The sequence below is a fragment of the Xenopus tropicalis genome, chromosome 5, assembly GCF_000004195.4.
Source record: "Xenopus tropicalis strain Nigerian chromosome 5, UCB_Xtro_10.0, whole genome shotgun sequence".
Lineage (NCBI taxonomy): Eukaryota > Metazoa > Chordata > Amphibia > Anura > Pipidae > Xenopus > Xenopus tropicalis.
The window spans coordinates 162433281-162460201 of NC_030681.2; the positions used below are offsets into that span (position 1 = coordinate 162433281).

A 26921-nucleotide genomic window follows, 5' to 3' on the forward strand; every position below is an offset into this window, starting at 1 on the left:
CCCAGGAAATACTTTCTATAGCTTCCGGCCAAACCCCAGAAGGCTTAGAAAGAACCCCCGCCATGTTGTGGAGGTCATGTGACACAGAATGACCAATGAAGAGGCCCGTCCTGGCTACTTCCTATCCGCTCAAGGGACCTTGATTACGTCAGAGTCACCTGATCCTACCATGTGACCGCCCTGGGACGGATTCGCTTGAGCGGTAGATTGAAACGTTATGGGACTAATTGTGTCGGTAATAGCGCCGGGATCCCCACACTTTCTAAACTTGGTCACCGGGTAACTGCGGTTCTAGTTTAGAAACATTGGGTGGAGCTACAAACAGCCAATCAGATTTCATTCAATGATTTCATGTTTTTCCAACCAACATAAAGTTAGTTGTGAAGCTTCCCTTTCTGTGTCCCTATACACACTGTGCCCCATAGCCTGCTGGGAATGTTCCCTCTAACTGTGGGAAGAAGTGATTAACCCTATCCACAGTGCTAATGAACAAGCTCTCCGGCTTGCAGAGGGTTAACCCAAGGGGGGGGGGGGAAGCTAGAGAAAGAGCCCTGAATGAGCAGCGCTTGTGGGGGGCTAAAGGTACCTGCTCCCTTTGTGCCACTTGTACTGATGTTTCTTTGCTAAGGGCAAAGGGTGTTGGTGCTTCTCTATAATAAAAGTACTAACATGGCCCCCATGGAGGAGATTTGCTCGGCTGGAAATCCCAACAGGTGTTCTGGGCCTTAAAGGGATACTGACACCAGAAATAAAAACTCTTTACAACTGCATACCTCCCGCCCCTCCCACTTTTAGCGGGACAATCCCGATATTTGTGGCGCTTCCCGCTGTCCCGGACTCGCTGTTAGATGTCCCGCTTTTCAGCTTTGCCATTTAATTGGTTGCTGTGCCTGCTCTAGGGAATAAAGCCCCGCCCCCTTAACTCTTCAATCTCCCCTGCTAAACTCAAGCTCACAGCCTTACCTTGATGTTTAATTGTCCTGGGAGGAGCATTTGTGAGAGGCAAGGGTTAACTATTGGCATTGGCTGCATCCCTCTCCTGCTCAGTGGGTCAGGGGCTGGGGGGGCTGGGGGGGCTGGGGGGGCTGGGGGGGCTTTTATCAGGCAGAAGAGGCTGCTGGGCAGTTTCACCTTCCCACCCCTAACATATATCTCTCTGGGAATCTCTGGCACAGCATGCAGGGGAATAGGTATCGCTCATGCATAAAATATAGCAGACACATACACCGCTTTTCGCGGGACAGTCCCACTTTTCATGGCGCATCCCGCTGTCCCGGATAGTTCCATGAATGTCCCACATTGCGGGATACGCTGGCTGGAGCCGGACATTCAGATTTCCCCAGCGGCTTTACTCGTTATGTGGCTCCTTTTACAGCACGACAGGCCCGTTTATAAGGTTGCGCCTGTGGGTGTGACGTCATTACGCACGGGCGCAACCATATAAAGGGCCTGTCGTGCTGCACAAGGAGCCGCATTAGGAGAGGAGCCACAGATGAAGGAGGAGCTACTGTGGGGGGCACTGTGTATGGGGCTACTGTGTATTGGGGCACTGTGTATGGGGCTACTGTGTATGGGGGCACTGTGTATGGGGGCACTGTGTATGGGGGCACTGTGTATAGGGGGCACTGTGTATGGGGCTACTGTGTATTGGGGCACTGTGTATGGGGCTACTGTGTATGGGGGCACTGTGTATGGGGGCACTGTGTATGGGGCTACTGTGTATGGGGGCACTGTGTATGGGGCTACTGTGTATGGGGGGGGCAAAACTGGTAGATAGTTATAACTCACTTATAACTGACTGCCTTCTCTCTATATCTGTATTTATATGTAGGAGTTGCTATACTGTTTCCCTTAGGTAGTACAGTATGAGGGTATAGCACATTTGCGTCTGCTCCCGCCATTTCATCTATATAAAAGGGGTATTTTTTTAAAAAATAGGGTGTGGTAATTGGGGCATGGCCACAAAAGGGGCGTGGTCAAAAAAATTGGGAGGTATGCAACTGTCAGACCACTGTCTTGGCATGAGCTTTATCATTTTGTAAGTAAAGTATTTGCCCGATGATTTTACATTCCCTATCTAATGCCCCAAGTTCCTCTATGAGGGGGCGGCCATATTGGTGCAGCAGGGGGCGGCCATATTGGTGCAGCAGGGGGCGGCCATATTGGTGCTGCAGGGGTCTGTTAACATTAGAAGCTGTAACTGACAGGCTGAGAGGAGACAGTCAGGTCTTTTTCAACCAAGTCACCTGTGGCCCGAATGAGCCTGATCTTGATAGATCTGGAAAGCCCCCCTAAACATGGCCTTCACGGGCCGCCGCCGCCTCCTGTACCATCCTCATCACCTCTGTCTTTACAGTCAGCTCCTCACTGAACACCTGTAGCCTTTGTATAATCCCCTCCCCCCGCTCCCAGGTGGGGTTTGTGGGGGGCTCCAGAGCTACTTTGGGGCCCCCACCGGTGCCACCAGCACAGGAGCAGGTCCAATGAAGCCTTACTAGCAAGCAATCCCTTTGAGCAATGTATAACTTTAGTTGGGGTTTGTGGCCTAGTCATGCAGTAAATGTGGGCCTAGTGCTGTTTGGGACACACCCAGGGTATGGGGGTAACGTTCCCTGTAATTATATTGGGGTGAAACCCCCACAGACTGTTTGGGACACACCCAGGGTATGGGGGTAACGTTCCCTGTAATTATATTGGGGTGAAACCCCCACAGACTGTTTGGGACACACCCAGGGTATGGGGGTAACGTTCCCTGTAATTATATTGGGGTGAAACCCCCACAGACTGTTTGGGACACACCCAGGGTATGGGGGTAACGTTCCCTGTAATTATATTGGGGTGAAACCCCCACAGACTGTTTGGGACACACCCAGGGTATGGGGGTAACGTTCCCTGTAATTATATTGGGGTGAAACCCCCACAGACTGTTTGGGACACACCCAGGGTATGGGGGTAACATTCCCTGTAATTATATTGGGGTGAAACCCCCACAGACTGTTTGGGACACACCCAGGGTATGGGGGTAACATTCCCTGTAATTATATTGGGGTGAAACCCCACAGACTGTTCTTCCACTTTCGCTGATTCTTCCGCTTCTTCTTCTTCTTAGCGCCCCCCATTGTCTAAACGCTACTCCCCCTACAGGTTTAGGGGTACAGCACCCAAACACCCCACACTTCTTCGCCCTATAGTGGAGCAGGCTGCTTGTGCTTTTCTAAGCGATCCCGCCCCCCGTCTTTTTGTGGCGCCGCTTTGAACCCCCCAATTTTCCCATTGACTTTGACAGGGAAGATTTTCAAACTGCTGCCGCACTTACAGCTCTGGGGCCACACCCCCCAAACTTGAATAACATAATCATGGGGTCACCCCGAGTGAAACAGTGACATTTGTTGGATGACCCCAATGTGGGAGGGGCCAACAACAGCCAATCAAATTTCACCCATTGACTTTAATGGGGAAATTGAAACTGCTGCCAATCTTACAGCCCTGAGGCCACACCCCCCAAACTTGAATCACACAGTCATGGGCTCAGCCTGAATGAAAATATGATGAGTGCTGGATGCCCAAAAGTGGGCGGAGCTGTGAACAGCCAATCAATTACCTATTGACTTGGCAGAAATCCAACCTGCTGCCAGTCTCACAGTAATAACACCGGGGCCCCAAACATTGCAGGGCTAGGCACCAGGTAACTGTGGTTCAAGGTAAGAAAAAGTGGGCGGAGCCACCAACAGCCAATCAGAGTTTATCTATTGACTTTCAATGGGGAAACCCAACCTGCTGCCAGTCTCACAGGATTAACACCGGGGTCCCCAAACTTTTCACAGTTGGTCACTAGGGGACTGCAGCTTTAGTTCTGAAAAGTGGGCGGAGCCACCAACAACCAATCAGATTTCACCTACTGATTTTTATTGGTTTGTTGCCAGGGTTCCCAAACTTTGTATAGTCAGACACTGACTGACTACGCATTTAAGGTTTTTTGTATTTTTGTAAGTGGGTGGAGCCACCAACAGCCAATCAGATTTTACCTATTGACTCTAAATGGGGAAACCCAACCTGCTGCCAGTTAGTGCTGGGCGGTATGACCAAAAATTTATATCACGGTATTTTTCAAAATTATATCGGTATCACGGTATTTGACGGTATTTTTTTTTCCCCATGCATGATTAGGTGACCACCCCAAACACCCGCCACCCGCACCCCCCCCACCACCCCAAACACCCCCCCACCACCCCAAACACCCCCCCATCCGCACACCCCCCCCCACACAGCCCCCCATCCCCTTCACATAAATATAACCCCCCACCCCATCACAACCCCCCCAAACACAACCCCATCCCCTTCACATAAGTATAACCCCCCCATCCCCTTCACATAAATAACACCCCCCCATCCCCTTCACATAAAATATAATTACTTGCCAAGCACCCCCCCCCCACAGCTCACATTGGTATCCGACTCTGAATGCGACGGCGCTTTTGTAGAGTGTGCGCGCTGACGTCACGTGCGCGCTGACGTCACGTGCGCGCTGACGTCACGTGCGCGCTGACGTCACGTGCGCACCCGGAAGTATTCAAGCACACCGGTATGGGGGTATGTAGAAAATACATATCGGTTTCAAAAAAAACACCGGTGATCGGTTTTTACCGGTATACCGCCCAGCACTACTGCCAGTCTCACAGAATTAACACCGGGGTCCCCAAACTTTTCACAGTTGGTCACTAGGGGACTGCAGTTTTAGTTTTGAAAAACTGGGCGGGGCCACCAACAGCCAATCAGATTTCACCTATTGAATTTTATTGGTTTGATGCCAGAGTTCGCAAACAAAGTCACTGCATGACTTTGTACTCAAGGTTACAAAAAGTGGGCGGGGCCGCCAAAAGCCAATCACATTTCTTTCATTGTTTTCAGTGAGGAAATTTTAACTGCTGCCATTCTCACATGTTTAATGCCAGGGTCCCCAAACTTTGCACAGTTTGTCACTGGGTGACTATGTTTCAAGTTTAGAAAAGTGGGCGGGGCCAACAACAAGCAATCAGATTTCACCTATAGACTTCATATGTTTAAATTTAAACTGCTGCCATTCTTTAAATATTAATACTAAGGTCTCCAAACTTTGCAGAGCTAGTCACCAGGTAACTGCGGTTCAGAGTTAGAAAAAGTGGGTGGAGCCACCAACAGCCAATCAGATTTTAACTATTGATTTTTAATGGGGAAATTCAACCTGCTGCCATTTTCACAGTATTAACACCAGGGTCACTAGGGGGCTGCATTTTTAGGTTTTAAAAAGTGGGTGGAGCAACAGCCAATCAGACTTCACCTATTGAATTTTTTTTGTTTAAATTTAAAATGCTGCTTTTCTCACACTATTTATGTCAGGGTTCCTGAACTTTGCACAGTCAGTCACTGGCTCACTACATATTCAGGGCTAGAACAAGTGGGAGGAGCCACCAACAGCCAATCCATTTCCACCCATTAAATTTCATTGGTTTATATTTAAACTGATGCCATTATTTAAATATTATTTTTGCAAAGTTGGTCACTGGGGGACTGCAGTTCAAAAATAGGAAAAGTGGGTTGGGCCACTAACAGCCAATCAGATTTCATCCATTGAATTTTATTGGTTTAAATTTAAAATGCTGCCAGTCTCACACTATTTATGCCAGGGTGCCCACTGTTTGTCACTGGGTGACTTCCACTCAAGGTTAGAAAAAGGGGGCACACCTACCAATCACAATTCACCTATTGACTTTTATTGGTTTAAATTTAAACTGCTGCCGTTCTGTAACTATTAATCCCAGGGTCCCTAAACTTTGCAGAATTAGTCACTGGGTAACTGCAGTTCCAGGTTAGAAAAAGGGGGTGGAGCCACCCACCGCCAATCAGATGTCACTCATTGACTTTCAGTGGGGAAATTTAAGTTGCTGCCATGCAGACACTATTAAAACCAGGGTCCTCAAACTTTGCACAGTGGTTTTTACTGTATAACTGGGGTCCATGGTCAGAGAAAGTGGGCGGAGCCCATTCAGTGACTTCATGTTTTTCAACCCAACATGAAGTTTGTTCTCAAACTTCCCTTTCTAGTTACTGTATGGTCTCTCTACATACGGCCCCAGGCAGCCCAGCAATGGGGTAAGTCCCAGTGGGTATCCCAGCACTGTGGGTGCAGTTCCACTTATTTGAATACAAAATATGCTCATACTTGGGGCTCCCAGGGACTCTCTCTTTCTCTTGTTGGGGGCTCCACAGAAGCAGTTCATTTTCAGGGGGTCTTTGCTATAGTCTCTACAAAAGAACCAATAGTATCTCCCTGCGTCTCGGTGTGGGGCCCTTCAGGAACCCAGTTTCTTCCCACACTCCAAAAGGATATTAACTATAAAGCCACCATCCAATGCCAGTCAGGCCCTGATATTACCCATAATCCTTCAGTTCCTAAGGCCAGTTTTGTAACAGAGCTGAGCCCCCTGTGTCCACTCGTGCCCCCCACCAACTTGTGCATAGGGAAGGTTAAAGTGGTGTAAGGGGCAAGGGGGGCATTAGGGTTGCCACCTTTGATCTTTGAGTCTGCTGTATGGTGATTACACCACTGCCTGGGCAGCGCCGCCCTCTTGCAGCAGAGAGTAAATCTATTGGTTCCCTCGGGGTCACTCACTGCTGGGAGGTGAGGCAGAAATCTCTGCTGGATCCTGATTGGTCACTCACACATGATTCAGTGCAGCACTGCTGCTTGGGGACCAGGGTTTCTAGGTTAGTGGGTTTCCATCCAATTTGGGCTACTTTTGATTCTTAGTAATGGGCTTTCAAAGTCCTGCCAATGTACTGGTTCGGGCTGGTTCTGCGAGTTGCAGCAGGTTTGGACAAATCTTCAGTACATACAAAGTACTACAAACACTGTTACTGCCAACCTGACCCACCTTTCTCCCAGTCTCCTGGTGGATTATTAATTAGTCAGAAACCAGTGCATGCTGGGTAATGTTCTTCTCTAAGCAATTGTTTGCTGGCAAGGCTTAAATAGAACTACAATTCCCAGAATGCAGTGAAACACAGTGGTACTTTAAAGGACAAGTCAACCCAAAATATAATTTTTTGCCTAATAAAAAAACAATTCTAAGCAACTTTGTAGTATACGTTCATTACAATAATGGGGTTTTACATATTTGTATATATAACTGCTGTGTAGTGTTTGCCCACCTCTCACACAGTGCCATGTGTGCCATTGCCGGCGTACTGACCCGTAACAACCAAGTCCAACCATGTCATGAAATACTCGGGGGCCACAGTGTGTCATGAAACGCTTGGGGGCCACAGTGTGTCATGAAATACTCGGGGGCCACAGTGTGTCATGAAATGCTCGGGGGCCACAGTGTGTCATGAAATACTCGGGGGCCACAGTGTGTCATGAAATGCTCGGGGGCCACAGTGTGTCATGAAATACTCGGGGGCCACAGTGTGTCATGAAATGCTCGGGGGCCACAGTGTGTCATGAAACGCTTGGGGGCCACAGTGTGTCATGAAATGCTCGGGGGCCACAGTGTGTCATGAAATACTCGGGGGCCACAGTGTGTCATGAAATGCTCGGGGGCCACAGTGTGTCATGAAATACTCGGGGGCCACAGTGTGTCATGAAACGCTTGGGGGCCACAGTGTGTCATGAAATACTCGGGGGCCACAGTGTGTCATGAAATGCTCGGGGGCCACAGTGTGTCATGAAATGCTCGGGGCCACAGTGTGTCATGAAATGCTCGGGGGCCACAGTGTGTCATGAAATACTCGGGGGCCACAGTGTGTCATTAAATGCTCGGGGGGCCACAGTGTGTCATGAAATACTCGAGGGCCACAGTGTGTCATGAAATACTCGGGGCCACAGTGTGTCATGAAACGCTCGGGGGCCACAGTGTGTCATGAAACGCTCGGGGGCCACAGTGTGTCATGAAATGCTCGGGGGCCACAGTGTGTCATTAAATGCTCGGGGGGCCACAGTGTGTCATGAAATACTCGGGGGGCCACAGTGTGTCATGAAATACTCGGAGGCCACAGTGTGTCATGAAATGCTCGGGGGCCACAGTGTGTCATGAAATACTCGGGGGGCCACAGTGTGTCATGAAATACTCGGGGGCCACAGTGTGTCATGAAACGCTTGGGGGCCACAGTGTGTCATGAAATGCTCGGGGGCCACAGTGTGTCATGAAATACTCGAGGGCCACAGTGTGTCATGAAATACTCGGGGGCCACAGTGTGTCATGAAACGCTCGGGGGCCACAGTGTGTCATGAAACGCTCGGGGGCCACAGTGTGTCATGAAATGCTCGGGGGCCACAGTGTGTCATTAAATGCTCGGGGGGCCACAGTGTGTCATGAAATACTCGGGGGGCCACAGTGTGTCATGAAATGCTCAGGAGCCACAGTGTGTCATGAAATGCTCGGGGGCCACAGTGTGTCATGAAATGCTCGGGGGCCACAGTGTGTCATGAAATGCTCGGGGGCCACAGTGTGTCATGAAATACTCGGGGGGCCACAGTGTGTCATGAAATGCTTGGGGGCCACAGTGTGTCATGAAATGCTCGGGGGCCACAGTGTGTCATGAAATGCTCGGGGGGCCACAGTGTGTCATGAAATGCTTGGGGGCCACAGTGTGTCATGAAATGCTCGGGGGCCACAGTGTGTCATGAAATGCTCGGGGGCCACAGTGTGTCATTAAATGCTCGGGGGCCACAGTGTGTCATGAAATACTCGGGGGGCCACAGTGTGTCATTAAATGCTCGGGGGGCCACAGTGTGTCATGAAATGCTCAGGAGCCACAGTGTGTCATGAAATGCTCGGGGGGCCACAGTGTGTCATGAAATGCTCGGGGGCCACAGTGTGTCATGAAATGCTCGGGGGCCACAGTGTGTCATGAAATGCTCGGGGGCCACAGTGTGTCATGAAATGCTCGGGGGCCACAGTGTGTCATGAAATGCTCGGGGGCCACAGTGTGTCATGAAATGCTCGGGGGGCCACAGTGTGTCATGAAATGCTCAGGAGCCACAGTGTGTCATTAAATGCTCGGGGGGCCACAGTGTGTCATGAAATACTCGGGGGGCCACAGTGTGTCATGAAATGCTCAGGAGCCACAGTGTGTCATGAAATACTCGGGGGGCCACAGTGTGTCATGAAATGCTCGGGGGGCCACAGTGTGTCATGAAATGCTCGGGGGGCCACAGTGTGTCATGAAATGCTCGGGGGGCTGCAGGGAAAGGCCTTGTGGGAGATGTAGTTTCCCAGTCAGACTGTATCAGTAGGGCTGCAGGGAAAGGCCCTTTTATAAGGTTGCGCCTGTGGGTGTGACGTCATTACGCAGGGGGCGCAACCTTATAAAAGGGCCTGTCGCGCAGCGCAAGGAGAGGCATAACGAAGCAGCAGACGAAGCGCCTATGGGAGGTGGGAGGTACGGGGTGGGGTGGAAACTGTGTATTGTGGGCTACTGTGTATAGGGGGCTACTGTGTATAGGGGGCTACTGTGTATTGTGGGCACTGTGTATAGGGGGCACTGTGTATTGGGGGCACTGTGTATAGGGGGCTACTGTGTATAGGGGGCACTGTGTATTGTGGGCTACTTTGCATAGGGGGCACTGTGTATAGGGGGCTACTGTTTATAGGGGGCACTGTGTATAGGGGGCTACTGTGTATAGGGGGCACTGTGTATTGGGGGCACTGTGTATTGGGGGCACTGTGTATTGTGGGCTACTTTGCATAGGGGGCACTGTGTATAGGGGGCTACTGTTTATAGGGGGCACTGTGTATAGGGGGCTACTGTGTATAGGGGGCACTGTGTATTGGGGGCACTGTGTATAGGGGGCTACTGTGTATAGGGGGCACTGTGTATTGGGGGCACTGTGTATAGGGGGCTACTGTGTATTGGGGGCTACTGTGTATGGGGGGGCAAAACTGGTACTTAGTTATAACTCACTTATAACTGACTGCCTTCTCTCTATATTTGTATTTTAATGTAGGAGTTGCTATATTGTTTTCCTTAGGTCGTTCAGTATGAGGGTATAGCACATTTTCGTCTGCTCCCGCCATTTGATCTATATAAAAGGAGCATTTAAAAAAAAAAAAGGGGTGTGGTAATTGGGGCGAGGCCACAAAAGGGGGCGTGGCCAAAAATTTGCTGCACTGCGCGCGCCAAATCTTTTTGTCCCTCTTTTCATTTTTCAAATGTTGGGAGGTATGGAAAGGCCTTGTGGGAGATGTAGTTTCCCAGTCAGACTGTATATCAGTAGGGCTGCAGGGAAAGGCCTTGTGGGAGATGTAGTTTCCCAGTCAGACTGTATATCAGTAGGGCTGCAGGGAAAGGCCTTGTGGGAGATGTAGTTTCCCAGTCAGACTGTATCAGTAGGGCTGCAGGGAAAGGCCTTGTGGGAGATGTAGTTTCCCAGTCAGACTGTATCAGTAGGGCTGCAGGGAAAGGCCTTGTGGGAGATGTAGTTTCCCAGTCAGATTGTATATCAGTAGGGCTGCAGGGAAAGGCCTTGTGGGAGATGTAGTTTCCCAGTCAGACTGTATATCAGTAGGGCTGCAGGGAAAGGCCTTGTGGGAGATGTAGTTTCCCAGTCAGACTGTATCAGTAGGGCTGCAGGGAAAGGCCTTGTGGGAGATGTAGTTTCCCAGTCAGACTGTATCAGTAGGGCTGCAGGGAAAGGCCTTGTGGGAGATGTAGTTTCCCAGTCAGACTGTATATCAGTAGGGCTGCAGGGAAAGGCCTTGTGGGAGATGTAGTTTCCCAGTCAGACTGTATCAGTAGGGCTGCAGGGAAAGGCCTTGTGGGAGATGTAGTTTCCCAGTCAGACTGTATATCAGTAGGGCTGCAGGGAAAGGCCTTGTGGGAGATGTAGTTTCCCAGTCAGACTGTATATCAGTAGGGCTGCAGGGAAAGGCCTTGTGGGAGATGTAGTTTCCCAGTCAGACTGTATATCAGTAGGGCTGCAGGGAAAGGCCTTGTGGGAGATGTAGTTTCCCAGTCAGACTGTATCAGTAGGGCTGCAGGGAAAGGCCTTGTGGGAGATGTAGTTTCCCAGTCAGACTGTATATCAGTAGAGCTTCTGGGCAAAGGCTTTGTTGAAGAGCGCCCCCCCCCCAGCCCACTAATCAAATGCTTGGCCGAGTCAGTCCCGCCCCTTCCTGCTGCCTGTGCTGCCTGTGCTGCCTGTGCTGCCTGTACATAGGAGGAGAGAGCAGGTTCCATTGTTATTGCAGTTGTGCGGGGAATGAGGGCCCCTGAGGCAGTCTGGCTGCTCACTGAGGGGAATGCTGAGAGGAACACACAGGAGCTGATTGGCTTCCATTGAGAATCCACAGTGGCCCTGTAGGTAAGTCACTCTCTTCCCAACATCCCCCTCTCTCCTGTATGAACCAGTCAGACTCATGTCAGACCTACCCCCCTGGCTCCCCTGTCTCCTACCCCTTACTCAGTGGCATATGCCAGTCTGTGGGCACATATGGGGCAGCAACGGAAATGCCATGTCTGGTATTACGCCAACACACGCACACGCCAGCACACGCCAGCACACGCCAACACACACCAACACATGCCAGCACACGCCAACACACGCCAACACACGCCAGCACACGCCAACACACGCCAACACACGCCAACACACGCCAGCACACGCCAACACACGCCAGCACACGCCAGCACACGCCAGCACACGCGCACACACAAACGCCTTTGAGTTTACTGTCAGTATGATGTAGAGAGTGATATTCTGAGACAATTTGCAATTGGTCTTTATTTTTTATTTGTGATTTTGTAATTTTTTTTTGTTCAGCATCTCTCCTGTTTGGAATTTCTAGGGTCAAAATTACCTTAGCAACCATGGAGTGGTTTAAATATGAGATTGGTATCCTCGGAATGGCATGCCGGGGCAAGAGCACTGGGCCCTGTGCGTAAATCCCCCATGTGGCACTGGGCAGTTCTGCCCTCAGCCTCTCACTCTATTCTGCCCCTTTCTTACCTGCCCTTCTCTATGCTTGCTGGTTGCTATGGTCAGTAACTGGGTAACTGGAGCTGATACCCAGTTACCCAGTCATTAGGGCAAGAACCCCCCCCCCAGGGGCACAGGCAGTAGGGGGTATCATGGGATTATATGTATCTGTGCCCTGTAATATGGTTGGGGAATATCACTGGGAATAATGCCCTATAGAAACCTCTATTCACTCAATTGCAGATGCCGCTTCCTGGTCAGTCACTTCCACAGGGACCAAATGGGAATCTCCCAGGAACCCACTGACCCAGTGATGGGGAACCAGGATCCAGATCTGCTGCATCAGAGAATCCTGAGTCTCACACTGGAGATTATCTACCTGCTGACTGGGGAGGTGAGTGGCACTGTGAGTGGGGCAGTGAGTGGCACTGTGAGTGGGGCAGTGAGTGGCACTGTGAGTGGGGCAGTGAGTGGCACTGTGAGTGGGGCAGTGAGTGGCACTGTGAGTGGGGCAGTGAGACAGCTGACTGGGGAGGGAGGGGAGGGGGAGCAGTACAGGGGTCCCTAATCCTCTCCCCCCAATATACAGGGCTACACTGTTACAAAGAAGTCAGGTGATGGCGCCCCCCCACAGACCTGCACTGACTGTATGTTGGGAGGAGCCTGCAGGCACCATGTGACCCCAACTGTGGGGGCCCTGCATGCCCCTGGCTCCGCCCTACAGAAGGAAAATGCCAAGAGGATCCTGGAACTCATCTCCAACATCATCCAGCTGCTGACTGGAGAGGTGGGTGCGGCCCTTGTTGCTTAGTAACAGTGTATGACCCCCCTTTCTCTGGCTGGGGGTGACTGTAACATTGTGTGTGCCAGGTTGCCATAAGGTGTGAGGACGTCTCCCTCTATTTCTCCTTGGAGGAGTGGCAGTATTTAAAGGGGAACAAGAGCCGCTATTTAGAAGGAATGGAAGGAAGTGTGCAGCAGACAGGTGGGTGTTGACGGGGGGGCGGGGCAATGGGTGGGGCATGGTTATGGTATAGGCCGCTACAAGCCAAATATAAAACAGGATTGTTTGATTCTGCCATTGGTGTAAGCCAACAAGACAGAAGGTGAGTTCTTATTAAACCTTTCCCAAATGTCAAAAAAGTCCAGAATGAGCCACATTAGGGCGCTCTCCTTCTTTAAAGGGGAAATATACCTTGTTCATATAAATACAGCACTATTATTATTATTAGTGAAGGAGAAGGAAAGGCAGAAATCAAGCTTGTTGTGTCCCCAAAGCACCTCCTGTTCCACAGCAGGTCCCCCCATTATCTCAGACTGCGACAGTCTCTCGGAGAGTGTGTAATGCAGTCTCGCTGCACAGTGCAGTTACTTTGCCTTATCTCCTGGTTCAGCAATGGCACGCCTGTCACATGATCCAGAAGCACATTATCATTGGTCACATGTCCCACCCTCACTGTTACCCCACTCGCACATACGTAATAGCTAAAGATTATTGTCATTATTATTAATATGGCACAGTTGCCCCCGCGGCACAGAGTGGGGGGATACAAACACAAGGTGATGGGAAGTGCAGAGTAAGAGAAGAATAACAGTAGTTAGTGAGGTGTGTGGGGGGGGGGTAGGGGGCAGGTGGGTGGGCAAGTTGCTGAGGGTTAGCTTATAGGCTGGAATGAAAGGGTGGGTGATTAAGTGAGTGGCTGTCACTGCGCGAGGAAGGGCCGTCCCCCCCGCGCGCGAGGAAGGGTTAAATGCGAGAGATGTTCCCGAGGTGGGAGCGGCAGGATTTAGTGAGTGAATGGGGGCAGTGAATGAAAGGGCAGACTTAGATGGCGCGGGGGGGGGGTGGGGTTGAATGGTTGGTCCCTCACTGACAGGGACGTCGAGCAGGAAATGGAAGGAAAGAGACTGCTGTTAGACAGTCAGTGACACAAGCTAAATGTGAGCGCAGAACTGGAGAGGAGGTAGAATTGAGCATTGTCTCCATATAACTGATACTGTAACCCAACTGGGTCGATCAGCTGACTCAGACTAGGAACCAGACCAGGAGCAGAGAGGCAGGTTCCATTGCCGTAGCCGGTGGCGCCGGACCGGTTACTATTTGATGCCAAATGTCCATTCCATGTCAATCTGATTTACTAATCAGCCATGTTGGCCTGGTGCTGGTACCGAAACCCAGAACCTGTAGCATGTCTTTGTAGAGCAACAAATTGTGCCATCTTGGAGAAGCAAGCACAGATCCATAGAGACGTCCAACTCTGGGCGACTGGGAATAGGCAGAGGCTTAAGTAGCAGCGCCATAGAACTGGGTCTGGAACTGGACTGTGGGTTTATTGAGCCCTGAGTGCTCAGCAGATTTAGAGCTAACCCATGTGGGGCCACTTGTAATGGGCCCCCTCTGTTAGTTCTGCTCACCAGGAGATCAGCAGGGAGCAAAGTCAGCCCAGGAGCTAACTACCCAGCTCCTGCTCCAGTTAGGGAGGGCCCAGTGGGTTCTGTGTGAGACCCACTCACTGGTACTGAGAATCATAGGAACTAACAGTAATGCAATGTACTGTGTGTATATCTAAAGTTCTCCCTGTCTGTGTGACAGATTGTCCAAAGGAAGACGTTGGATCGGATGCAGAACCACTCTGGTATCGTGACCGTGAATTCCCCGAAATTGTGGCTGAGGAACCATCTCTATGGGAAAGCCCGACTCTCCCGAACACTCCAACGGCTCCTCAGAGACCCCCCAACCGCATCTCTCGGGGGTTTAACGAGGAATTGGCTGCATGGGGAAGAGGGAAAGGTTCTGATCCACTTACACGGCAAATGGGCCCAGACCCATGTACCAACCCAAATGACAGCTTGTCAGCCAGTATCCTGTTACGTGATATCAAAGAGGAAGAGGACTCTTGGGAAGAAGGGAAAGAATCGGACTTCAGCATTGTTACAGTTACGGAACCGATGGAGGAAATGCCTGATCCGGAATCCAGCGCCAATAACACTTTCTCCTCGGTGACCATTTCTGAACTGGAAACCACGAGCTTCCAGGTTGCGCCCAACAGAGGTGGAAGCCATAAGAGCCATTTCATTGGCCACAAAGACCTTGTGAGACATCAGAGGACCCAGACGGGGCAGAACCTCTTCGCTTGTTCTGTTTGTGGGAAATGTTTCACGCGCCGGGCCAAACTCATCGAGCACTTTAGGAATCACACGGGGGAGAAACCGTTTGCCTGCGACGAGTGTGGGAAGCGCTTCACCCATCGCGCCAAACTGGTCGACCACCAGAGGGCGCACAAGGGGGAGAAACCATTCACCTGCTCGGAGTGCAAGAAATCCTTCGCCCGGCAGAATGAACTCAACCGCCATTTCCGGATCCACACGGGGGAGAAGCCGTTCTCCTGCTCCGAGTGTGGCAAGTGTTTCAAGCAGCGCTCACACCTGGAGGTCCACTACAGGATCCACACGGGGGAGAAGCCCATCTCGTGTTCTGAATGCGGCCAGTGCTTCGCCCGGCACACCGAACTCAACCGCCATTTTATCACGCACACGGGGGAGAAGCCCTTCTCCTGCTCTGTATGTGGCAAATGCTTTGGGCTTCGGAGCGGCCTGACCAGGCACTTTAGAATTCACACCGGGGAGAAGCGCAAATCTCGCGCAGTCAGGACTTGTCCGGATCAGAACTCTGGGCCGGGGGTTGGCTGAGCCGCACTGCCCCAGCAGAGCCATAGGAGTCTCTTATATTAATCATGGCTCCCTTCATCATTCTGCTCCACTAATGAGCACTGATTGGTCACTGAGCTTGTCAGCTGTTCTTCTACTCACTCCTGTATGGCCCACTATTCCTTCATCGTGCACTCATGTCTGATCTAGTGTTCCTGCTTGATCCTGAATTCCTATCTTTATCCCGAACTGCCGCTCAGTCCAGTTTTCCTGTTTGAACCATTCCTTGGTTGGACTCTGCTGCTTCCAGCCTGCAATTTGGATTGTCCTGTTGGTTGGCTCCGCCCCCTATACCCACACCTCTGACCCTGCGTGGTAGTGTTTGCTCCTTGTCTCCATGTTGGACTGTGCTTCTTGCTGCTTCACCCCCTCTACCACACGGGGTGCCCTTACTGTATGGGCCAGTACTTGGTTCTGAGATGAAGGCCTCCTTGCTGCTTTTCCCCATAGGGTGCAAATGGGAAGTGGGGGGCATTTATTGTGGCAGGTACCGCCCAACCCACAGCAATGAAACTGCTGCACTGTATGTAGTGGTCCTCTAATAGGGACCCCACAGCCCTTCAGCAGGGAAGATCTGTGCCCCAGAGACGCCCCAGTAGACCCCCATCTTCTACAGGATCCCAGCATGTGCCCTGGGCTGCTGCCACTTACCTGCACTTAGGGTGTCCACTCCCTATGTACAGTATAACCCCCCCAATTTACATTGTATATATACAGTATATCCCTTCCCCCCAATATACAGAATGGGCTCAGCAGCCCACAGCCCACTGAGCATGTGCAGTGCCGCTGACACAGAAGATGGGCAAACTGTACCCTAAGATGGGGGGCTGCTGGGTACAAACCTCAGGGCCTGTTCAATGTTTAAAATTATTTGTTGCAAGAAAAGAAGAGTTTGAAGATAGAAGCTGCAGCATGAAGCTCCCCCAGAACCCTCGAGCAGTGGGCTGTTCCCATAACAAGTGGGGCAGTGAGTGGTACCGCAGTACGGGGGTGGGGGCGGAGATGCTCTGGGACACTCCCTTTTATTGAGGGCATCACTGGTGGGAGGAGCCCCCCGACTTCTTCCCATGTCTCATCACTGACATTACGGGCACCTCTGCGCCATTTCTGTTTAACCCTTTCTCTGGCCCCTGTGCCCCCACCCCAGGATTGTGGCAGTGAGTCCCAGGGGGCGGTACCTGTAAGCCCCTCCTGTTCCCAATATGAGCAGAATAAATAGATCTGAGGCTGGAAATAAGCCCCGCCTATTCATCTCATTAAACTAACGCATTCATATTCTTACTTATTATAAACGGGGCCGCTGGGAAACGTGAGTAACGGAGTAATAACAGGGACCCCTGTATTTGCAGATATAATAGGGGGGCAAGTCTGGCTGCTTCTGGGATCCTCCCGCTGATGTGCCACTGAGGGGGGCAGTGACCAATGGGTACGTTCCAACTGGCTGGCAGGGTCATAGGTACTGACATTGGGAAGGGCTTGTCTGCCTCCTGTAATGGGGGGGGCTGGAGTTAAAGCCCTGGGCACCCCCTGCAAAGGTACAGTAGTGCCCCCCCATACAGCAGCAAGTGATTGCACAGGGTTGGATGGGGGGTAACTGCAGAGTTATGGGGTACATACAGAGATTTAGGAGGGAACTGATGGCTGGGGAACAGCAACCACTCTCCAATCAAACCCTGAGGAGACTGGGCTGTCCCTAAGGAGCCTAAACTGGGCCCCTAGGCAGAACTGGGCCCCTAGGCAGAACTGGGCCGAGACCGTTGGCTGTATTGGGCCAGAGAGTATTAGTGGGGCCAAAGGCTGTCACTCTCTTGTAGCAAAACTAAGGTCTTAACATCACATCTAAGCACTGATACGGGCCCGCCGGGTGCGGTTCTGAGGGATGCAGGCATGCCAGGTATGGTTCTGTGGCATATGGGTATGATCCTGGCTCCTCCTCCTTGTGGGCATCACGCCTGGGCCAGGCACCTCCTCCCTGTATCCCCCTGTGGGCGTCACGCCTGGGCCTGGCACCTCCTCCCTGTACCCCCCTGTGGGCGTCACGCCTGGGCCTGGCACCTCCTCCCTGTACCCCCCTGTGGGCGTCACGCCTGGGCCTGGCACCTCCTCCCTGTACCCCCCTGTGGGCGTCACGCCTGGGCCTGGCACCTCCTCCCTGTACCCCCCTGTGGGCGTCACGCCTGGGCCTGGCACCTCCTCCCTGTACCCCCCTGTGGGCGTCACGCCTGGGCCTGGCACCTCCTCCCTGTACCCCCCTGTGGGCGTCACGCCTGGGCCTGGCACCTCCTCCCTGTACCCCCCTGTGGGCGTCACTAAAGGTGGAGTTGACAGGTGGGGGTAGAATCCCTACTGTTTCTGCCCCAAAATCTGCCCATTCCGCCCTGAATATCAATGGGGGATACAAACGATCTTTCCTGTGACCAATGGTTGTTGCTCCGTGTATGGCCCCCTGTACTCGCCTGTCTCTCAGCCAATCACGTTACACTTTACATAACTATTGAACACACAGAAATGAATTTGTATGATGTTTATTATGTTGGGGTGAAAAACCCACAAACTGTTCTTCCACATTTTCTTCCGCTTCTTCTTAGCGCCCCCCATTTTCTAAACAGGTTTAGGGGTACAGCACCCAAACACCCCACACTTCTTCGCCCTATAGCGGAGCAGGCTGCTTGTGCTTTTCAAAGTGATCCCGCCCCCCGTCTTTTTGTGGCGCCGCTCCGAACCCCCCAATTTTCCCATTGACTTTGACAGGGAAGATTTCAGACTGCTGCCACTCTTACAGCTTTGAAGCTGCACCCCCCCAAACACAATCATGGAGTCACCCCGAATGAAAGAGCGACATATGTTGGATGACCCAAAGTGGGAGGGGCCAACAACAGCCAATCAAATTTCACCCATTGACTTTGATGCAGAAATTGAAACTGCTGCCAATCTTACAGCTTTGAGGCCACACCCCCCAAACTTGAATCACAGTCATGGGCTCAGCCTGAATGAAAATATGATTGTTGGATGCCCAGAAGTGGGCGGGGCCGTGAACAGCCAATGAGATTTTACCTATTGAATTTTATTGGTTCTATGCCGGGGTTCCCAAACTTTGCACAGTCACTCACTGGCTACGTATTCAGGGTTAGAAAAAGTGGGTGAAGTTTCTGCCCCCCCCCCCTTATATATAGTGAACTGCCATCTTTTCTAAGGGCTAACTAACTGCTTGCCTAACCAATCCACAGCACTGACTGTGCCCACCCTTCTTTCCTACCCAGTTACCCCCTTCCTTTCCTCCCTTTAGGCCCCCCCATTACCTTACTCCCCCAGCAAGCACTGTATCCCCCCCCATGCCCTTTCCATTCCCCCCACTCACCTTATATCCAATCCCAGCCAATCAGCTGATAAAGAGAATCCATTCAGCACATTGTTCAGGCTGTTGCCATTTTTATTATTCACATTTAATTGGATTGACTGAATATCCCAACACAAACGTACAATCTGCCCCAGCTCTCATGGTCGCACGAAACATCGTCAGATCCGCCACACACCATTCAGGGCTGAATCGGCAGGTAAGGAGGTAGAAACAATAGGATTTCTACCTCCTTCTGCCGATTCAGCGCTGAAGGGAGATTTTGGTCAGACGCCTTCTATGGCGCCCGATCAAAATTTTCAAACTGGTCCGATCGGCGAGTCGTCCGATATCAGCAGCTTCCTGCGATATCGACTCGCCGACATACCATACACGCACCGAATATCGTACGAAACGAGGTTTCCTACGATATTATCGGTGCGTGTATGGCCACCTTAAGGGGCATGTAAGGGGCAGATCAAGTAGGTCAGAACAAACAGAAGCTCTTCAGAACCTTGGCTGACTGACTGGAAGATTGGGCAATGGGGCACACCACTTGGTTGGGGAGAGGCACCCACCCATGATCATTGCTGTTGGCCTCTCATTTCTAATTACCCCCGCGCCTGTACTCACCTGCCCCTCCACTGCTAAACAGGAGATTGGATCAGAGATCTATTTCTGCTTATGGGCCAGGAGTCTGTGCTGCCATCAGGTCCGATGGACTGATGGGAATGCGATAGGGACCTTAGATTGTAAGCTCACTGGGACAGGGGCTGATGGGAACGGGATAGGGGCCTTAGATTGTAAGCTCACTGGGGCAGGGGCTGATGGGAATGGGATAGGGACCTTAGATTGTAAGCTCACTGGGGAAGGGACTGATGGGAATGGGATAGGGACCTTAGATTGTAAGCTCACTGGGGAAGGGACCGATGGGAATGGGATAGGGACCTTAGATTGTAAGCTCACTGGGGCAGGGGCTGATGGGAATGGGATAGGGACCTTAGATTGTAAGCTCACTGGGGCAGGGGCTGATGGGAATGGGATAGGGACCTTAGATTGTAAGCTCACTGGGGCAGGGGCTGATGGGAATGGGATAGGGACCTTAGATTGTAAGCTCACTGGGGCAGGGGCTGATGGGAATGGGATAGGGACCTGATGGGAATGAGGTATAATCTATGTAGGGCACTGTGGAATGTGTGGGTGCTATATAAATAGCAGGAGAATCAAAGAGAGAGCATTTTCATGCACCCCAATCCCAGAGAAAACGCTCAAGATGGGGAAGGGGCGGAGCTAGGCGCAGGGTACTGGCCCATTTATACATTATATACAGTAATTCATACATGTATCAACACCAGTCGAGCTTCTCAGCCCAATTACTGGCACAGAGAGTATAAGGGACACGTGAGGAATAACTCTGCCCCCCCTTGCCCTACGCCGGCACTGTTGTGCCCTCTGGGTAATGCCATGTACAGATATATATGCTACTGGGATGGAACTGGAGGGGGGTTCAATGGTCCCAAAGAGTGTACTGGTGCTGTAACATCAAAGCATACCCAAAATGGAAGCCATCGGGAGAGGCGGAGCAAGGAGAGTTATGGGTGTGCCCCTGAGCCTGCCCTGCAAGGAAGGAACTAAGCAAATAGGCCCCGCCCCCTCCCCAGTTCTGGGCTGTTAACTTCCTGTCGGGGCTTACTGGGCCAAACCCCCAAAGGATATATCTGATCTGGATCTGATCAAGCAGGTTCCTGTACTGGCTGAAAGCCCCACACAAATCAAATGAAAGCAAAGATCTGATAGGCTGCTACGGCAAATCTTCTCCCTATGATGGTGAATGAGCCCCTCTGTGCATCAGATGCCGAGACACAGTCCCAGGGCAGGTTGGGCCGAACATGTTCCAGTCAATCAGCACAAGCCGGCGCTTTCCATGAGCAACTGGACCCTATTGTCTCTCTCGGCATGGAGCCGTAAGTGTCTCTTCAGACTGTTCTGGAAGCCGAAGGATTTGCCGCACTCCGTGCAGGGGTAGGGTTTCTCCCCCGTGTGGATCCGGTAGTGCCGGGTCAGGCTGTTCTGGATGGCAAAGCATTTCCCACATTCGGAGCAGGAAAACGGTTTCTTCCCGCTGTGAGTGATAAAGTGGCGCTGCAGGTACCGCTGGGTTTTAAAGTGTTTGCCGCACTGCAGGCAAGTGATTGGTTCTGCCCCCGAGTGCAGCAGGGAGTGTTTATTCAGCTCGCTCCGAGACCCAAAGCGCTCCCCGCACTCACTGCAAGCCAATGGCTTCTCTCCGGTGTGGAGCAGCAGGTGTTTGTTTAAGTTGCTCTGGAGCCCAAAGCACTTCCCACACTCATAGCAAGTGAATGGTTTCTCCCCAGCGTGAGTAGTCATGTGATCTCTAAGGCCAATCTCTGACCCAAAGCGCTGACCACATTCAGAGCAAGTGAATGGTTTCTCCTCAGGGTGAGTAGTCATATGATCTCTAAGGTCGATCTCTGACCCAAATCGCTGACCACATTCAGAGCAGGAAAATGGTTCTTCTCGTGGGGTTGGTTGCTCCTCATTGTGCCTTTGGTGAACCTTGCGATGCACCTTAAGGTGTGACTGTCGTGCAAAGCATTTGCCACATTCGGAGCAGGCTAGTGGTTTCTCCCTGGTGTGGGTTTGGAAGTGAACCTTAAGGTGCGAGTGCTGTGCGAAACACTTGCCACATTCCGTGCAAGTGAATGGTTTCTCCCCAGTGTGGATAATGGAATGCTGGATCAGATTGCTTCTCAGCCGGAAGCTTTTCCCGCACTCGGAGCAGCTGAATGGTTTCTCCCCTGTGTGGATCCTGAAGTGTCTGTAGAGTTCCGTGTGGCATGGAAAGGATTTGCCGCACTCAGAGCAAGAGAATGGTTTCTCCCCGGTGTGAGTTCTGCAGTGCACAATCAGCTTGGAGCGGCAAGTAAACCCCCTGCCGCACTCGGTGCAAGTGAATGGTTTCTCCCCAGTGTGGATAATGGAATGCTGGATCAGATTGCTCTTCAGCCGGAAGCTTTTCCCGCATTCGGAGCAGCTGAATGGTCTCTCCCCTGTGTGGATCCGGAAGTGTCTGTAGAGTTCCGTGTGGCACGCAAAGGATTTCTTACACTCGGAGCAAGAGAATGGTTTCTCCCCGGTGTGAGTCCGATGGTGCACAATCAGCTTGGAGCGACAAGTGAACCCCCTGCCGCACTCGGTGCAAGTGAATGGTTTCTCCCCCATGTGAGTTCTCTGATGTTCCACGAGTTTCGCTCGCCGCGTGAAGCACTTCCCACACTCGTCACATGCAAAGGGTTTCTCCCCGGTGTGAATGCGGAAGTGCTCTATCAGTTTGGCACGGCGGGGGAAACCTTTCCCACATTCAGAACAAGTGAATGTTTTCCCCCCTGTCTGAGGGCTCTCATATCCCCCAAGATCTCTGTCGCTAATAATGAGTTTGGGGGTCACCCCCGGAGAGGTCGGTGCTTCCAGTCCAGTAGCCAAACTCTTATTTCCCTTAGATTCCGCGCCTCGGGTTTGTCCCCCCTGTGTTGGTTCTGTAACAACGTTGCACACCGATTTCCTTCCTCCTTCCAAACAATCTGCTTCCTGTTTAATATCATGTACCGGCTGAGCAACTGGATCAGAACCTTCTCCTCCTTCCCACACAGCCTGTTCCTGTTTAATCCCATGAGAGATGCAGTGGGGGGGACTCTGTGGAGCAGTTGGGGGGCTGTTTGGGAGATTTTGCCCTTGGGGGGAATCTGCTGCCTCTGACTCACTCCTGGGGAACCCATTGGTCCCGTGCAATGTCCATTCTTCCAGCTCTTTCACTTCCCTCTGATCTTCCCAATCTGCCAGAGAAAGAGACAAGCTCAGTGCCAGGCATGTGTCCTGCTGCTCCCTGGGTGCCCAGCTGTGGGGCCCCTGGTCTTGCTCTAGAGGGCGCTAGTCTAAATAATAGTTATTTCTAAACCCGAACCGGTGTCTCACTGTCCCCTCTATTTGTCTGTATGAGCAAATATGGTGGCAATAAACCACGCCCACGCAGACCAATGTGCCACAAAGAATACCCACAGCTCCGATACCCACCTGCCCGCTGGTCACTCTCTCTGTTTGTGTCCCTGTATGCAGCCGTCTTTGCCTTTAATGTCTCCCAGTCCTCCATTGTAACGCTGGCAGGAACCTCCTTCCACTGCACGGCAACCTGGCACACACAATGTTACAGTCACCCCCAGCCAGAGAAAGGGGGGTCATACACTGTTACTAAGCAACAAGGGATTGGGGGACCGCACCCACCTCTCCAGTCAGCAGCTGGATGATGTTGGAGATGAGTTCCAGGATTCTCTTGGCATTTTCCTTCTGTAGGGCGGAGCCAGGGGCATGCAGGGCCCCCACAGTTGGGGTCACATGGTGCCTGCAGGCTCCTCCCAACATACAGTCAGTGCAGGTCTGTGGGGGGGCGCCATCACCTGACTTCTTTGTAACAGTGTAGCCCTGTATATTGGGGGGAGAGGATTAGGGACCCCTGTACTGCCCCCCCTCCCTCCCCAGTCAGCTGTCTCACTGCTCCACTCACAGTGCCACTCCCCTCCCCAGTCAGCTGTCTCACTGCCCCACTCACAGTGTCCCTACCCTCCCCAGTCAGCTGTCTCACTGCCCCACTCACAGTGCCACTCCCCTCCCCAGTCAGCTGTCTCACTGCCCCACTCACAGTGCCACTCCCTCCCCAGTCAGCTGTCTCACTGCCCCCCTCCCCTCCCCAGTCAGCTGTCTCACTGCCCCACTCACAGTGCCCCTCCCCTCCCCAGTCAGCTGTCTCACTGCCCCACTCACAGTGTCCCTCCCCTCCCCAGTCAGCTGTCTCACTGCCCCACTCACAGTGCCACTCCCCTCCCCAGTCAGCTGTCTCACTGCCCCACTCACAGTGCCACTCCCCTCCCCAGTCAGCTGTCTCACTGCCCCACTCACAGTGCCCCTCCCCTCCCCAGTCAGCTGTCTCACTGCCCCACTCACAGTGCCCCTCCCCTCCCCTCCCCAGTCAGCTGTCTCACTGCCCCACTCACAGCGCCCCTCCCCTCCCCAGTCAGCTGTCTCACTGCCCCACTCACAGTGCCCCTCCCCCAGTCAGCTGTCTCACTGCCCCACTCACAGTGCCCCTCCCCAGTCAGCTGTCTCACTGCCCCACTCACAGTGCCACTCACCTCCCCAGTCAGCTGTCTCACTGCCCCACTCACAGTGCCACTCACTGCCCCCACTCACAGTGCCACTCACCTCCCCAGTCAGCTGTCTCACTGCCCCACTCACAGTGCCACTCACTGCCCCACTCACAGTGCCACTCACTGCCCCACTCACAGTGCCACTCACTGCCCCACTCACAGTGCCCCTCCCCTCCCCAGTCAGCTGTCTCACTGCCCCACTCACAGTGCCACTCACTGCCCCACTCACAGTGCCACTCACCTCCCCAGTCAGCTGTCTCACTGCCCCACTCACAGTGCCACTCCCCTCCCCAGTCAGCTGTCTCACTGTCCCACTCACAGTGCCACTCACTGCCCCACTCACAGTGCCACTCACTGCCCCACTCACAGTGCCACTCACTGCCCCAGTCACAGTGCCACTCACTGCCCCACTCACAGTGCCACTCACTGCCCCACTCACAGTGCCACTCACTGCCCCACTCACAGTGCCACTCACCTCCCCAGTCAGCTGTCTCACTGCCCCACTCACAGTGCCACTCACTGCCCCACTCACAGTGCCACTCACTGCCCCACTCACAGTGCCACTCACTGCCCCACTCACAGTGCCACTCACTGCCCCACTCACAGTGCCACTCACTGCCCCACTCACAGTGCCACTCACCTCCCCAGTCAGCAGGTAGATAATCTCCAGTGTGAGACTCAGGATTCTCTGATGCAGCAGATCTGGATCCTGGTTCCCCATCACTGGGTCAGTGGGTTCCTGGGAGATTCCCATTTGGTCCCTGTGGAAGTGACTGACCAGGAAGCGGCATCTGCAATTGAGTGAATAGAGGTTTCTATAGGGCATTATTCCCAGTGATATTCCCCAACCATATTACAGGGCACAGATAATCACCCACTTTTAGCTGGGCATATCCCAGATCAGGCTGCACCCTGGGTCACCTCTATCGCTCTATCCGCTCCTTTCCGCCAAACGTCTATCCCTGAATCCCTCCGTAGGGAACACCCACTCTCTTTAAGATAAAACTCAGACTGTACCTTCTGGGGCACTAAGACATTATTTTGCCCAGTCCTGCGCTTAAGGGCAAATGCCCATACCTGGTGCCTCTTACCTTCCAGTTTGTGCCTGTATGTTACCCACCCACTCAGATTGTAAGCTCTACGGGGCAGGGACCCCCTTCCTACTGTGTCTGTGTATACTGTAAGACTGCACAGCGCTGCGTACCCGTGTGGCGCTTTATACGTTACACACACCCATTAGGGGGCAGGGGCACCTCCTTAAAGGAGACATATCCTATAAAAATGATGAATGTACCAGGGAATTATACTCCTTTAGATATAGAAGGATTGTGCTAAAAAAGTTGTGTTTTAGACTGATTTATTGAGAAATTCCCCCAAACCCCACTAGCCCCGCCCATCTGTGCCACTTCCTGCTGGCTGAATTCTCTGGATGAGCTGGGGGGCGGCGGCACTGTAGGATAGGAACCAATCAGCAGCTAGGCTGCCCTGATAGGGAACTGAAGCCTGTCTGTGCTTGTGTGAGTGCAGGGCTGTGATTGGCTCTCCCCCTCCTACAGGGACCGTTAGGACACACCCACCCCTCATGTGAAACCCAGACAGGGACCTGAGAGGATCTATAGGGAGCCCCAATAAAGGGGCCATGGTTACAGATAGGGTTAATGTTTAGCCCAAACCAGCACCGGGTATTATGTATAATTGCCCCAGGGTTAGGGGTTTCCCATTTATCCAATATGTCTCCTGTAATGAGCGGAAATGCCAGTGTGTAAATGGTTCCACCGTGTTGCTTCCCTAGGGGGCGCCCCTGAGCTGCGGCCAGGTTACCCCTCAGCAAACTTACTGCCTATAGGGAAAGCCCAGTCTCCATTGGTCGGTTAGTAGTCAGGGGGCGGGGTGAGTGACCGCACAGCGATTGGCTGAATAGTCACGTGTGTAAGCACAAATGCTGCTTCTCCCCAGCGTTATTGATAGGGGCAGGCAGTAAGTATAGGGCGGCTGTGCCTCCCCCATTACCTGCTCTCCTCTGCGCTCCCAATTGTCTCGGTTTCCTGCTCCATCCCCGCACTAGCGCCCCCCTCAGGCCCAGTACCGTACAACTCCCGGCCCGCCATGCACAACCCGCAGCGACTCCGAGCGGCTGCCCCGATATCCGCCTGTCCCTGGCTGGGGAGGGGCCTGGGAGACGGAGAGCAGGAAGGGGCGGGCCCTAGGAGACGGAGAGCAGGAAGAGGTGGGGCTATGCATTGATTCGCTAAGAAGAAAATCAGTGTAGCCAATCCTGAGAGAAGAGCAGCGGGGAGACCGCCCCTCCCCGCCTCCTGCTGCTTGTGTGGGATCCCCTAGCGCTAACGCCCATACAGTAGGGCCCCTGGTAGTGGGATAAAGGTTAGGGGCCCCTGCATGCCTAGGGTGGGATCCCCCGGCGCTAACGCCCATACAGTAGGGCCCCTGGTAGTGGGATAAAGGTTAGGGGCCCCTGCATGCCTAGGGTGGGATCCCCCGGCGCTAACGCCCATACAGTAGGGGCCCCTGGTAGTGGGATAAAGGTTAGGGGCCCCTGCATGCCTAGGGTGGGATCCCCCGGCGCTAACGCCCATACAGTAGGGCCCCTGGTAGTGGGATAAAGGTAAGGGGCCCCTGCATGCCTAGGGTGGGATCCCCCGGCGCTAACGCCCATACAGTAGGGGCCCCTGGTAGTGGGATAAAG

The 26921-nt window shown here is 52.7% G+C and overlaps 2 protein-coding genes across 3 annotated transcripts; one reads left to right on the forward strand and one right to left on the reverse strand.

The window, feature by feature from the left end:
- The first annotated feature begins 10211 nt into the window (after positions 1 to 10211).
- On the forward strand, positions 10212 to 17854 carry zfp1 (ZFP1 zinc finger protein). 2 transcript variants are annotated; one of them, XM_018090389.2, is made up of 5 exons: positions 10212 to 11341; positions 12200 to 12350; positions 12546 to 12743; positions 12827 to 12941; positions 14550 to 17854. In XM_018090389.2, exons 2-5 carry the CDS (start codon positions 12237 to 12239, stop codon positions 15644 to 15646), a joined length of 1524 nt encoding a protein of 507 aa, XP_017945878.1. In that variant the 5' UTR covers positions 10212 to 11341; positions 12200 to 12236; the 3' UTR covers positions 15647 to 17854. The 2 variants fall into 2 exon arrangements, with proteins under 2 accessions (XP_017945878.1, XP_017945879.1); XM_018090390.2 differs by having other exon boundaries at positions 10212 to 11337.
- Positions 17855 to 20074: 2220 nt separating this feature from the next.
- Positions 20075 to 26577, reverse strand: LOC100493522 (oocyte zinc finger protein XlCOF6-like). Its single transcript, XM_002943587.5, has 5 exons — positions 26228 to 26577; positions 24858 to 25008; positions 23298 to 23495; positions 23091 to 23205; positions 20075 to 22852 (listed from the first exon to the last, which is right to left on the reverse strand). Exons 1-5 carry the CDS (start codon positions 26323 to 26325, stop codon positions 20901 to 20903), a joined length of 2514 nt encoding a protein of 837 aa, XP_002943633.3. The 5' UTR covers positions 26326 to 26577; the 3' UTR covers positions 20075 to 20900.
- Positions 26578 to 26921: the final 344 nt, after the last annotated feature.

Bases quoted from the DNA above. Each gene is read 5' to 3' on its own strand.
- zfp1 (XM_018090389.2), top strand. From the start codon at position 12,237: ATGGGAATCTCCCAGGAACCCACTGACCCAGTGATGGGGAACCAGGAT. The intron at 12,744-12,826 runs GTGGGTGCGGCC...TGTGTGTGCCAG, and splicing joins TCCAGCTGCTGACTGGAGAG to GTTGCCATAAGGTGTGAGGA. The intron at 12,942-14,549 runs GTGGGTGTTGAC...TCTGTGTGACAG, and splicing joins AGGAAGTGTGCAGCAGACAG to ATTGTCCAAAGGAAGACGTT.
- LOC100493522 (XM_002943587.5), bottom strand. From the start codon at position 26,325: ATGGCGGGCCGGGAGTTGTACGGTACTGGGCCTGAGGGGGGCGCTAGT. The intron at 23,496-24,857 runs GTGAGTGGCACT...CCCAATATACAG, and splicing joins TCTACCTGCTGACTGGGGAG to GGCTACACTGTTACAAAGAA. The intron at 22,853-23,090 runs GTGGGTATCGGA...TTTCTCTGGCAG, and splicing joins AGAGAGTGACCAGCGGGCAG to ATTGGGAAGATCAGAGGGAA.